Here is a 13975-nt window from a genome sequence, read left to right as displayed (position 1 = left end):
TTAAAATATAATCGAAAATGACTTTTCTTTTTTAATGATGTGGAAATCATACAACTGTTTTGGTTGTAGAAATACCTTTTGTCTCAGGGAAACCATAGACGCAGTCGAGGCTTGCAGAGACAAGATCACCCAGATAATAAGCTCTAATTTTTCAATGTTTATTCTTCAATAAACAATGCTAATGCAATGATTTTAAATGGAATGAATAAATTCTTCATTTGATGCAATAAATCGATATGGTCGACAGGATGGAGACTGTTACTTCGTTCATAACAGACAATTCTTCGTGTATGTGTGCTGTTGGAATTGTTGTGACGATTTTGGCAATTGCTGTATCTACACGCTATTCTCTTCGTAACTTGTTCAATATCAGCCCTATTTGTGGTGATGAGGTAGCATCTGAATCATCGGATGTGAGGACAAGAGAAGAAATGTGTGATATTGCTGGCAATGACGGTGATGATGAAGCTGAAGTCGATGAGGATGATGCCGATGATGAGCTGGATGATAACGGTAACGACAACGATCCGATAAGAATTAGAGTTAGGGCGAGGGTAACGTAAACTAAACTTAGAGAGTTAGACCCCAACTTAAGAGTTATTCGTCTAGATTCCGTCTTGTATTTGTATGTGTGTCAGATCACAGGTACCCTACGTCAGCTTGAGATTACCTTCACTGTGTGTGTCAGACTTCTGAGAGATGACATTTATGAAACGAATTGGCTTGTATTTTAGTATTTAGCATTATTAATATTATTAAAGACAGTTGTCTAGATACAAGAAAACCTGTACTGTGTAATAGTAATATCACTTAAATTGTAATCAATATTTAAAATGATTGAAATCCTATGCTTATGTTTATGGAGTATAAATTATAAAAACAAACTGATTTTACCTCCTCGGGCTTCTTGTTAATGGTATCATTTATATTGGAAAGAATCATCAGATCACCCTTGTTAAGATAGACATTTAATAATCCGTATTTTTGGTCTAAGCACCCATTATCTCAGCTTATGTCTCCCAAAAGATCTCTTCCCCCACAACGAAAGAAACTAAATGATGAAAAAAATGACTTGTTTCAAGACTAAATAAAAATGTTATTTACAAAAAGTTTAATTTGAAGTTTGAGGTTAGGATGGGGAACATAAAACAATATCCACTAAATGTGTTCAAAGCACTTTACAAGAGTTCCCTGGCCAACAGCAACACTTAACAGGTAGGACATGACATGACCCCTTGTTAAGCAATTTTATTACAATTTTTTCGGACAGACAACGCTGTTAACAGCCAGGTGCTCATTTTACACCTGAGTAGGGTGAGAGAGTGTGATTAAAGAGCCTTTTCCAAGGACTCAAAATGCGCCAAGCGAGGCTCATACCCAGGACCTTCCGATCCAAGAGCGAGTGTCATACCACAAGACCACGAGCTCTTTTAAGAACAAGGCTGCCAATTTTCCATATATTTATGGAATTCAGTATGTTATAAACCCTCATTATAATATTTTCCAATCACCTTCAAATCAGAACAAAGGGGTCTGTCAATGTGTTTGCATAAAAGTTCAGTAAATTATGCCCCCTGAATTGGCAACTCCGTAAGAATTTAATTGGCTTTACAGTCAGCAGTAGCAGTGGGATCTTAATGTAGTACACTTAGCCCTTATGTGTGCATTTGTGACTGGAAATTGCTGTCAGTGTATGTGTGGACATGGCAGAACTGCATCAAATATGTGCAGATGGAAACTTCGAAACAGTTATACTTGCCAGAAATCTCAGGCAGCCCCAGAGACCAGTGATCACATCGTCCTCCACTGCCCAGTCACTAAACTTGAAGGTGGCTACGAAACCGTCCTTAGGGCGGAGGAAGACTTTAGAAGCTGGGTTGACGAAATAAATTTGGAGGTGTAGCCATGCGCTACTACTACTACTAGTGTATGTGTGAGAAATAAAGTTTGATCAAATTTTCAGATGTTAGGAGACGTGTGAAAATCAAAGACTTAACACCATCCCCTACCCCGTTTGGGGTTTTTTAAGACATAGCATCATCTTATGTTTTCATTAAGAGAAGAGAGATACTTATGTAAAAGAAATTAGAAAGCAGAGTATAGCTGGATAAGTTTTTGACGCGAGATGGTTAATCCAACAGAATAAAAAATTATCTCCACATTTCTCACAGTGTAATGTAAATTGAGAAGTACTTTACTTAAGTCCAATATCTGAAATTTCGGAGGAACCTGAGTTTCTTCCTTTTTTTTTATTTGTTATTATCATTGCTTTTTTGTTTATTTATTTTTAATTATTTATTTTATTACATTCTGTACAACTGTCGACTTATGCTGAATGAATTATAAGGTAAAGACTGACTGATTCAATACAATTGTTTATTTTTCCAGATTCCCCTCATAAACCATTGTCCCCTAGATACCCAGACCCAGTTGAGTATTGTGAACATATTCAAGGAGAATATAAGCGTGTCAAACAAACACTGGCATCTCGTACGATCCAAAAGGAGTTAACAGATGAGCAAATCCAGCAAGAAAGAGAAGTACAACAGAAACAACTTTCTGAAATTTTCCGGTTGATGCAAGAACAACAGGAGCGGTTTGGTATTAGTAGTATGGAAGACATGCAGGAGCAGATGAGACTGTATGCTGTGTGATGACGTTCTAAACACAAGGTGTTGGGTTGTTTTGGGGTTGTATTGTTTTGGGGTTTTTTTTCCCTTTTTCATTTGTGTTTTTGAATTACATATTCTAGTGATTTTCACATGATGCTGTTTACTGTACATGGTGGTGTGATATTTTATGGACAATTCTAAGACAAGAGAGCTAAAGCATAGACAACGAAATGCTCATTTTGTCATCTTACACAACTGTCTGTATTCACCTAGCTCAATAAATAAAAATACAGCTAAATCATCCGTAGAATGTTATGATTGGTTATCGTGAGAAAAGAAGGCAACAAAGGTAATAAGCTTTATTTAACCAATTTGAGAGTTGTTCCTTTTCACACAAAGATATTCTTATGATTTAAATTAATAGTCCAATAAGGCCATGAGGCTATAAAAACATTGCCATTTATTATATGGGAATCAAGAGCTAAATTTGATTTGTATGGACGTATAAAATTATTATATATACTCATTGTGAATAAAAAATTTATTTGATGTATATATATTTCTATCAAGATGAAATATTGTATGTAGTTGGATGTATTTGTCTTTTATAATTAATGGAATTCCATGTCATTAGATGAAATATGTAGGTTTATCTGTAATGGGTAGGTCTTGATGTATATTATGCACCTTTTGTGTCTTGAGATTGAAATAAGGTTAATAAAAAGTAGAATACGCTCATTATTTGTCATTATCAAAGGTATTTGGCAGTTTTTTTTGCTGCTCCTTCTATGATTAAAATGGTGAGCCATGAGAGGCCCTGTGAAGCCTGAGCTCAACAAAATTAATAATAGTGAAGAGTTTAAAATAGGAAGGCTACAAAATGTTGCAGGACAATTGTGTAATTGAGATTTCAAAGACTTTCTATATTTACTTGTTTGTAGTTCTACGATTACCATTTTGAAATATACTCCAATCCAATGCCATTTGGTAAATACACTCGAGCACAGTTTCCTTCAATGCCTCAGAATGTGCAAAAAGGTTTGAAGAAACCGTGTACAAAGAATATTAAGGCAGATATTTGGAACATTCAATTGAGTTTGAGGAAATAGCATGTTCGAGGAGAAAACCATACCCGAGTGTATTCATCAACAAAGAGTTATTTTCATGAATCATTATCCATGTACGGTTTAGAATGTCAAATTGCCTCAAAGAATTTTCTTTTACCAGTCTTTTGTTGGTATACGCTTTACCAAATAAATACATTCCTTGCTTTATTAAGGAATACTTATCTCAGTGTACAAATAAGTAAATAATATAGATGAATAAATATATGATTTGTATAACCAACATAAGGGGCATTGGATACCATTGATACAGAGATATAATATCAACCTCCAGTTATTTTTGTTTGGCATTTTTCATTTATTTACTCCTCGTCTCATTATTTTTCAAGCCTCTGTTGCCCGAGCAATGGTCTAATATCCTGTTTACATTATTGAAAAAATTAAAACAAAAAAAAAAACAAAAAAAAAAACAAAAAATAAAATCAGCATGTTTTAGTATTTTTAAAAATAGTATTCCAAAGGGGATTGTGATTTGTCGATTTATTTTTTTGTTTTTTTGATCAATTGCTGGTGCACTGATGTTTCTTTATTTTCTTTATTGTAATTTATTCCACCTCTGTGTTTCCCTAGCTTGTATTATGTGCCTTCATTTATAATGACCCTCTATGATTTTACCACTTGTTGGGTTTTTTTAAAGCTATTTATACCAAACGCAATCCAATGTAATAATTCCTGCCACCTGCTTTTGTCAGAATCTCTGTCCCTCAGTGCTCTTTTTCAGGTTTCAGAAATATCGTATGTATTTATTTTCCTGTCTAAGGGTACAAGTAGGTACTTTTCAGTCTTACATGTTGAATTTCATTTCGTACTTATCATTTAAGTCCGAAAAAAAAAAAAAAAACAACATAATTTAGGGGGTTGATTGTTTGCTTGTTTGTTACTTTTTTTTATTTTATAATTTGCCTTTTTTTTTGTCTGTAGTTTCCTTTTTATTTATATATATATATTATATATCTTAATTTCAGTAAAACCTGATTATATCACACCCTGTTGTATTTTCAACCTCTCTTTTGACTTGTAAGGGCTCTATCAAATGAACGGTTAAAAAGCATTGAATATAGATAGTTCGAAGATGACGTCACTCAGGTCTTTGTTATTGTTTTTTTGCCATCCTCTTTTATTTATGAGTAATGCTCACTGAACCGTATTAACCCGACTATAAACGTTCATGGATACAAACAGTTTTGTGTGTTGGTCCGTTATACTTCCGGATGGCAATGTTATGAGCTTCTTCTTCTGGGTGGAGATCCTGACCTCCCATAGTGGGCAGGGAGGTACATGCTGTGTCTTCTATCCCCCCATACCCGTTTTCCAATTGTTTCCTGTCATTGTCTTGGAATGAGATTACATACTTGGTTTAGTCCTGACCCTTGCCAGAGTTCCTTGACTGGGAGGAAAACAGTCGAATGTATAGTTATAGTTTTGGGAGATGATATTTTTTTCCTTGTAAATCATCTCTCTGTTATCCATTGTATAATGTTTAGTTTACATATTATATTATATGATTGGTAAACATTTGAGTGTATTCCTCTTGGTTGGGACCTGTGCTTGCGTCTGGATGAGACTTTTAGGTGATCTCAAACTAAGTACATTGATGGTATGCTCTTGGAATCTACATCTGTTTCCTATTTCAACCAATTCTCCTTTGTCTTACCTTTCCTTTTGTGATTTAATTGTAATTCTAGAACTTTTTACTATCCAGTTTCTTCCTTTTTACTGGCGCTGATATGACCTTAATGTGTTGTAAGCACCGTAAAACCCTTAAAAACAAACAACTGGGTGGGGATCCTGACCTCCCATAGTGGGCAGGGAGGTACATGCTGTGTCTTCTATCCCTCCATACCCGTTTTCCAATTGTTTCCTGTCATTGTCTTGGAATGAGATTACTTAGTTTTGTCCTGATCCTTGCCGGAGTTCCTTAGCTGGGAGGGAAACAGTCGAATGTATGTTATAGTTTTGGGAGATGATATTTTTTTCCTTGTAAATCATCTCTCTCTCTCTCTCTTATGCATTGTATTATGTTTAGTTAACATATTATATTATATGATTGGTAAACATTTGAGTGTATTCTTCTAAGTTAGGACCTGTGCTTGTGTCTGGATGAGACTTTTAGGTGATCTCAAACTAAGTACTTTGATAGTGTGCTCTTGAAATCTACATCTGTTTCCTAATTGAACCATTTCCCCTTTGTCTTACCTTTTCTTGGATGCTTTAATTGTAATTCTAGAACTTTCTACTATCCCATTTTCTTCCTTTTTACTGGCGCTGATATGACCTTAATGTGTTGCCAGCGCCGTAAAACCCTTAAAAACAAAAACAAAAACAAACAAAACAAGCTTCTTCTTAGCCAAGCGCATACTATCTATACAGTACGTCTTAATCTCAAACTGGTTGATATAACAGACTTTTGCTGTGATTATTGTACTGTTTTGTTTGAGATTAACATAGTAAAAATGCCATCATTCAATTTCAATTCATTTTTAGATAGTGGGCTTGTTTGCATTATATTACAGGAATGTTCCTAACCCCCTTCAATTCTTGACGTTGCACTCAATTATTCATTGTTTTATTTGAATTTTCAATGTGATTGTATTCTAAGTGAATGTTCTTATTCACAGTTTATTATTATTATTAGTATTGGTTATTTGGGTGTCTGTCATATTTTACAGACGTAATATTTTAAAATATAAATGACCCAATGTTTTTATTGCTTCCTGTGCTGGTTTACTGATATACATATATTTTTTTTTTTTTTGTGGATGTTTTTCACCCATCCTTGCATGGATGTCGATCGATAATATTTAATTTTTAAAAGTTTTGTTTTATTATTGGTGTGTGTGTGCGTGTGTGTGTGTGTGTGTGTGTGTGTGTGTGTGTGTGTGTTTTCTGCATGGAAGGAAAAGATTACTTTGCAACTAGTTTGATACATCTTTGATTTGTTGAATGAATTATTGTACACTCTGGGTGGGGTCTTTGACCTCACACATGGCCAGGAGGTGACGCTGTCTTCTATCCCCTATATCTGTTTTCCGAGTTGCTTTCTGTCTTTGTCTTGGAATGGGATTACTTAGTTTTGTCCAAGCCATGGCCAGAATCATTGACTGGGAGGGAAGCAGTCAAATGTATGGTTAAAGTTTTAGGCGATGATATTTTTTTTTTCATTGTAAATCATCTCTCTGTTATGTACTGTTACATTTTTTTGTTTTAAATATACACTCAAGCGTGGAAATCTCAAACTCTGTACAATTCCAGTTTTAATCCCTCTATTTCATTAGTTTTGGCAACCCGAAAATTTCGAACACTTTGCGGGGTCAACACGGAAATCACGAACAAACTGGACATTCCCTTGTGGTCCGTTGAATTTATTTTTCACGAATTGTTTGTGTAGAACGGAAAGTAAAGATGGCATCGCTCTCCCCGTAGCGCTAAGTGTCAATTAATGTGTTATGCTTGCGTATGTGTGTTTGCACATGCTGAACTGAGGGGGAGTTATGAAGCATGTTTGACCAGCGTCTTACGTACTCGCACACCACTCCATCATTACCTGACATTATGGTACTTAATATGAGGTTCCATTACCATTGCAAAATGACCAGTATTCCAGGGAAGGGAGACTTGGCAGTGATTGCCTTAGGCAGGAACTGTTACGTATTGAAATGATACAATCAGGGAAAATGGGGTGAGAGCAATGCACTCCCTCTCTCTTTAGCCTGCTATGGGTGAGAGGGTGTTAAGTGAGGAGTGGTAGTAGTGATATTAGGTACAGGATTCATAGGTAATGACATCGCGTGCCGAGTGTGTAATCCACAATGCGGCATGCTGGCTTTGTCTTTTTATCAAGCACACGCAGTGGGAATTGTCATTCAATTTCTGTAATTGAACAAGACAAGACGCACTAAACGCATTACCAATGAAAACTCTCTTCATAATTTTGTAAATGATGGCAGAGAAAAGGAAATTGAATTGTCTCGCTATCGACTCTTGATCGAGTTCACAATAATGGAGAGTTATCATTTTAATATGACTTTTATCAAGACCACCCACATTTACCTCCCTCATATCCTTTGTAAAATACTTGACGCGGAAAACACGAAGACACTGAAATCTGAAACAAATAGGTCAGGTCCCGACTTGTTAGAGATTTCTGTGCACGAGTGTATATTGGTTTGAAAACATTTGAGTGTAATCTTCTTAGTGGGGACCTTTGCTTTGATCTGGATCAGACTTTTAGGTGATCTCTAAGTAAATTGGTAATGTGCTTTTAGAATCTACATCTTCTCCCCCATTTGATCCTTCCCCTTTGTCTTACTTTGTTTTGTGTGCTTTCAATTGTAAATCTATAACTATAACTTTCGACTCTGGGTGGGGTTCTTGACCTCCCATAGTGGGCAGGGAGGTACATACTGTGTCTTCTATACCCCTATGTCTGTTTTCCAATTTGCTTTCTGTCTTTGTCTTGGAATGAGATTACTTGGTTTTGTCCTGGCCCTGGGCGGAGTCCTTGGCTGGGAGGGAAACAGTCAAATGCATAGTTATTGTTTTGGGAGATGATATTTTTTCCTTGTAAATCATCTCTCTGTTATGTATTATGTTTGTTATTTTTAATATATAATGTAAGCATTTGAGTGTATTCCTCTTTGTTGGATTTTGTGCTTGTGTCCGGATGAGACTTATAGGTGATCTCAAACTAAGTACTTTGATGGTTTGCTCTTGGAATCTGCATCTGATCCCTATTTGTTCCCAGTTCCCCTTTGTCTTCCATTCTCTTGGGTGCTTTAATTCTAGAACTTTTAACTATCCCATTTTCTTCCTTTTTACTGGCGCTGATATAACCTAAATGTGTTGCAAGCGCCGTAAAACCCTTACAAACAAAAACAAACAAAACATAACTTTCGACTACCCCATTTTCTTCCTTTTTCACTGGTACGCGAATGACCTAAATGTGTCACAAGCACGGTAAAAACTTTAAATTAAAAACAAAAACAACATAATTGTACACTTGAGAGAGTTGCACATTCTTAGATTGGATACATCTGAATCGATCCACAGTTTGTTTCTGTCAGGAAAGTTAATGACACGACTCTTCAAAAGTAGAAATTCTTTTTCTTTTTTTGATTTTTTTTTTTTTTTTTTGGTGTACTTTTCGAAAATTATGTCTCTATTTAATTTTATGTATTCCTTTTACTGGCATCCTATAGCCATGTCTCTCTGGGACTTTTAGAGGGATCCAGACGAGACAGAGAAGTAATTGGCTCTTGGGTGTATATTTTCAATTTATCTAGTTTGAACTAGTATCCCTTTGTCTCGTTCTGTTCTTTAATACTTGATCTTTTATTTATTCAATCATCTTCCTTTTCTGGCGCTGAAATGACCTTAAAAGTACATCAAGCATCTGAAATCTCATAAAACTAATTGCTTTTACCTTTTAAGTTATGAAAACAACTGCATGTCCTAACCGACCCAATGCTAAGTGGATGCCATTGTGGACTGTGTCTTCTATCCCCCTGTTTTCCAACTTGCTTTCTGTCTTTGTCTTGGAATGAGTGCTTTGAATGTCCTTCTACTATCCCATTTTCTCCCTTTTTACTGGCACTGATATGACCTTATTGTGTTGCAAGCGCCGTAAAACCCCTAAAAACAAACAAAACAAAACAATGCTAAAATGGATACCAGAACAACTGACTTGTTTTGTAGTGCACCACAAAAGAACTTGATTTTTTTAAAAATTAACATTTTCATCTTCCTTAAATGTATATTATTCAGTTTTGCCATTGACTTTTACAAGTGTATGTGAATCTTATGCATTTAATATTGAAATACTGAAATCTTTCTAGTCATTTCTTGATCTGCTTATTCAACAACTGAATGGATTGCGGTTGATTGATGCCATATCATATTTTATAATTATGCTTTTCCATTATTATTATCATCATAATTGTCGTCATTATCATTATCATTATCATCATCATCATTAATTGGACCAGAAAATTCCAAATACTTTAACTTTAAATAAAAGATTTTTTCTACATATTCTGACAAAAAACAAATACTTACTCGTACTAGGGAATTAAAAATATTTACCAACAAAACCTGGGGAAAAAAAAGATGAATTATTATCTTTCATCCTTTTCTTTTAATGTAATGAAAACGTTAGCAACTAGGGATACATTTTAACCTCTCACTTTCACCATTCACAACTCCAGACTGGCTCGACAAGTCCTATGTTTATGTTTACACCCCTGTGATATTATGATGATATGGTCATGTTCAATGAAATCTCCCCATTTGTCATTCTTCATATATTAAAAAATCTGGCTCATTGTTTTGTCAGTGATGGACAAATGCCACTCATAAGTCATGATTAATCAAATGTGTTAGACAAAAGACAGTCATCATCCAGCTCTCGACTTTTTCCTTACTTTATCAATGCCATTTTATTTTTATCAGCCACACATGCTCCCAATGTTTAAGAAAGATGGACTTCCTGAAGAGACATGTTTTTGAGTATTCAATTTTAACTGAACATACTGTAAGTTGTGGATGATTAAGGGAAATTCAACAAGAAGCAGAATTGCCAGAAGTAATAGTATAGGATATCAACAGTACCTGTGACATTGATAAAAGAGAGATAAGTTAAAATAAATTTGGTAATAAGAGCAATAATTCAATGCAAAGAAATGTTTGGTTATGAAAGGACGGTATCTTCTTAAATTCCTGGTTTATGAATTTTACTAGCCCCCTGGTACATGGCAAAGACATGTATGTAGACGTGTAAGCTTTGGACAAAGACATAAATGCACTTAAAAGGTCTTGAAAATATCCTCATAACTACAAATGGAACAGAACGACTCATGCATGAGCAAGGTGTTAATGGATTCCTTCTGAAAGTTGCTGATCACCATGGCTGTAGGCTGCAGATTTTCCAAATTAATGTTTGTCTACTCCTTCCATTCTTCATCAGGGATGAAAATTGTCCGCGTATTCTTTGAATTTTAATTTTTTTTTTTTTTTTTCAATTAATTAAATAATTTTTTTTTAGCTCAATTCGCGCTGATATGTTTTTACAAGTTCAGTCATGATATGGCTGTGAGAAATTGCAAAATAACCACTGTAACTTAATATGTACCTGTGCTTTGAATCACTTCACATTGCAGGATTTGAGCCTTATGGAGGTGTTCGGGGAAATTGATTGACCTTACCACCGTGATTTTCAGGGAAATTGATTGACCTTACCACCGTGATTCTCCGGGAAATTGATGGGCCCCAACTTGCATCCCTTCTCTTTATAGTTATTTTCCACAAAACTTTCTAATTTATTTAAGGATTATATAAAACTACGCATATATTTTACAATATCTTATATTAAAACGAATATTATTTTTTTTAATACTGTACTTGATACTAGTCAGCTATTTATAATATATACATATGTCTTTATGTAGTGTGAGCATGGGAAAGATGCAGTGTCTTTAGGTAAATATTAATATAAGTATAAGCATAAGTGGTATCCTTGGTGGGGATACTGCCAGATCAGGCTAATGCCTTTGACACCAATTCCTGTGGATTCTGTATTGGTCCACCTTTAGGGTCTATTCTATCCTGTTCATGGTGTCTCTTTAAAGTGGTTTGTTTCCATGTTCTAGAGTGAGATACTTTGTTATTGTCTAGGCCAAGCCTGTGTTCATTTGCTGGTAGGATGCATGATTCTTGCTTATTCATTACGGAGAACAGTATTCTTTTTTCTCCTCCTGTTTATCGTGTCTAATTGTATGACATGCAATTAACTCACTCAATCCTAGAGATTTTTGCTACTTTTCAAAATTGGAAAAAATGTATTAAAAATGAGCATGCGCATATATATTTTCTTCCAACTACCATTAACATGCAACAACTAAAAACATTAGCTTTGATACCACGCCTATAATTTTTCTCATAAAAATGTAATAAATAGGCATGGGGTAAAAGTATTCCGGGTAAACTACGGATATAGTCGGTTTTAGGGTTGAGTGAGTTAAGAACAGTATGTTTTTTCCCCTCATGTTTATCGTGTCTAAGTGTATCATATGCAATTAATGCATTTTTGTAACTGTAACCCTTCGGATGGATCCCATTCCTTAATCTAAGTGGAACTTTCAAATGCTCTAGATACATGGATAGATTTCTTTTGAATCCACTATGTCCCCTGTCAGTCAGGGCTAATCCACTTTGTCTTTATTCCTCTGGTTGCTTTTGTAAAGGCAGATCAGATGAATTCTAGATCTAAAATATTTTGACGATCCCATCATCTTGCTTTTTATTGGCACTAAAACGACCTTGCAGTAGTGTCCTCAAATTCTTTAAAATAAACCATTTTTCAGTGCTGATGGTGACAAAAAGTGAAAAAGTAGGAAAATGTTGAACGATTGCCTTTAAGCCCCATTTTTACTGCAGTAAACCCCACTTTTAGAGCAATTGAGATGATATACTATAATTGATACTCTAGCTAACTTCTTGAGAGTGGGAAACTGCACCTGTGTGTTCCACCACACATCAACTATCTCATTGCTAGCACATTGTTGCGAGAAAATGTAATTTTTAAAAGGAGGAAATTCCTTCTCTGGACTCCAAAATCGCGGATCCGAGGAAAACCATCAGCACTGATTTTTAAAAACAATCCTTCCCCAATTCAGTGGCAAATTTGAAAGGAAAGGGGAAAAAATGACTTAAATTTGGTCGAGGCTGATGTGAAGGCAATTCATTGTTTATACATTTCTCATTGCGCCTTGTGATTTAAAATTTCATTCTCTAAATTATTTTTTCTAGTTCTAGTCTGAAGTTTCATTACAGAATGTTTAACCAACTCATTAAACTTTAAACACACTTATTTTTCACTTATGCAAACACTATTGTGCACCCTTTTGTAAAGACATTTTTAAAAGTTAAGATAGTTGTACGTATTTAAAGTTATAACTACAGTACTTATTGAAGGCTTTTGTTCTTTTAACTGAAGGATTTTAATAATAGTTCATTCTCGTTAATAAATTGGGAAATGGTTTGTCATGGCCATGTCCCTCTTCATGAAATGAAATTTATTTAACAACACATTCCACAATCTCTTCACTCCTTTGGAAAGGTGTTGGGACACGAGGGTTACCGGGTCGTAACCTATGTGTCTGGTGCATTTATTTTTGTTTCATTCTATTACTATTACTATTATTTGATGATCATTCTCCGTTCGTTCTGTTCTGCAGCTCTTTATCAGGGCACAACACAATTCTGATACTGATAGCCGACTTATATTTTTAATCCTACTATATAGTTTGTTTCACGACAGATTTGTGAATGTTGCGGAGTGATACGCGCATAGGGACTTTTGCAAAAATACGACTTGAAGAAGATTGGAAGACACCATCTGATTATTCAGTTTTTATCTTTATCTAATATCTGAATGTGCTGTATTTGTATTGGGTGTATATTGACATGGATACAGTGGTCATGACATAACGATGTATTGATTTTCTGACTTTTAATTTTAATCATATGAATATTATGATTTAAAAATAGACTGTTTTGCGAGATTATGGGAAGATATTGTGGTATGTTTATCCATATTCCTATTTTTCTCAATTGAAAATAATTAATGTTAAAAAAAATGGGGAGGGGAGAGAAGAAAGTCTGAAATTGTATAAATCTGATATTTGATAACTTTGATAAGGAAGTTTTAATTTCGGTCTCCTGTCATTCTTGACTGAATACAAATAGCATATTGAAGTTTGGATTCATGATTTTGGGAATTGCATCAACAAATTGCATTTCAAAGCTTTATAGCAATTGTCAGACTCCTTAAATGTGGTTTTGTTATCACGAAGAAGAGAAATCTTAAATTTAGATGATTGTGTCCATTTTATGTATTATTTTGATTTGCTTTGCCTTTGTGTGTGTGTGTGTGTGTGTGTGAAAGATGGGGGGGGGGGGGGGGGGGGGGAGATGATTTACACTCAGGCAAAATGGTCAAATTGAAATATTTTTTAGTTGAGTGATTTTTTTTTAATGTTTAAGTTGTCGGTTTATTATTCATGTACGCTGTGTTTCTATTTGTATTATTACTATTACATTACTATGGTTTCCTCATATCATTCATTGTCAATGGCCAATAAATATTGTGATAAAAAAAATTCTTGAAGCAAATAAATGTCCATTTGTATAAAAAACAGACTTTCTTTTTTTTTTTTTTTTTAAATTCAATTAATTTACTGTGCA

General features: G+C 34.7%; 1 protein-coding gene across 1 annotated transcript; it reads left to right on the top strand.

The window, feature by feature from the left end:
• The first annotated feature begins 65 nt into the window (after positions 1–65).
• On the top strand, positions 66–6068 carry LOC144973628 (uncharacterized). The gene is made up of 2 exons (XM_078916294.1): positions 66–513; positions 2389–6068. The coding sequence occupies exons 1-2, from the start codon at positions 237–239 to the stop codon at positions 2652–2654; spliced, it is 543 nt and encodes a 180-aa protein (XP_078772420.1). The 5' UTR covers positions 66–236; the 3' UTR covers positions 2655–6068.
• Positions 6069–13975: the final 7907 nt, after the last annotated feature.

This window comes from Berghia stephanieae, chromosome 5, assembly GCF_034508935.2.
Source record: "Berghia stephanieae isolate SIO BIC M18660-M18661 chromosome 5, UCSD_Bste_1.3, whole genome shotgun sequence".
Classification (NCBI taxonomy): Eukaryota; Metazoa; Mollusca; class Gastropoda; order Nudibranchia; family Aeolidiidae; genus Berghia; species Berghia stephanieae.
This window is presented reverse-complemented; position numbering and strand designations above follow the sequence as displayed.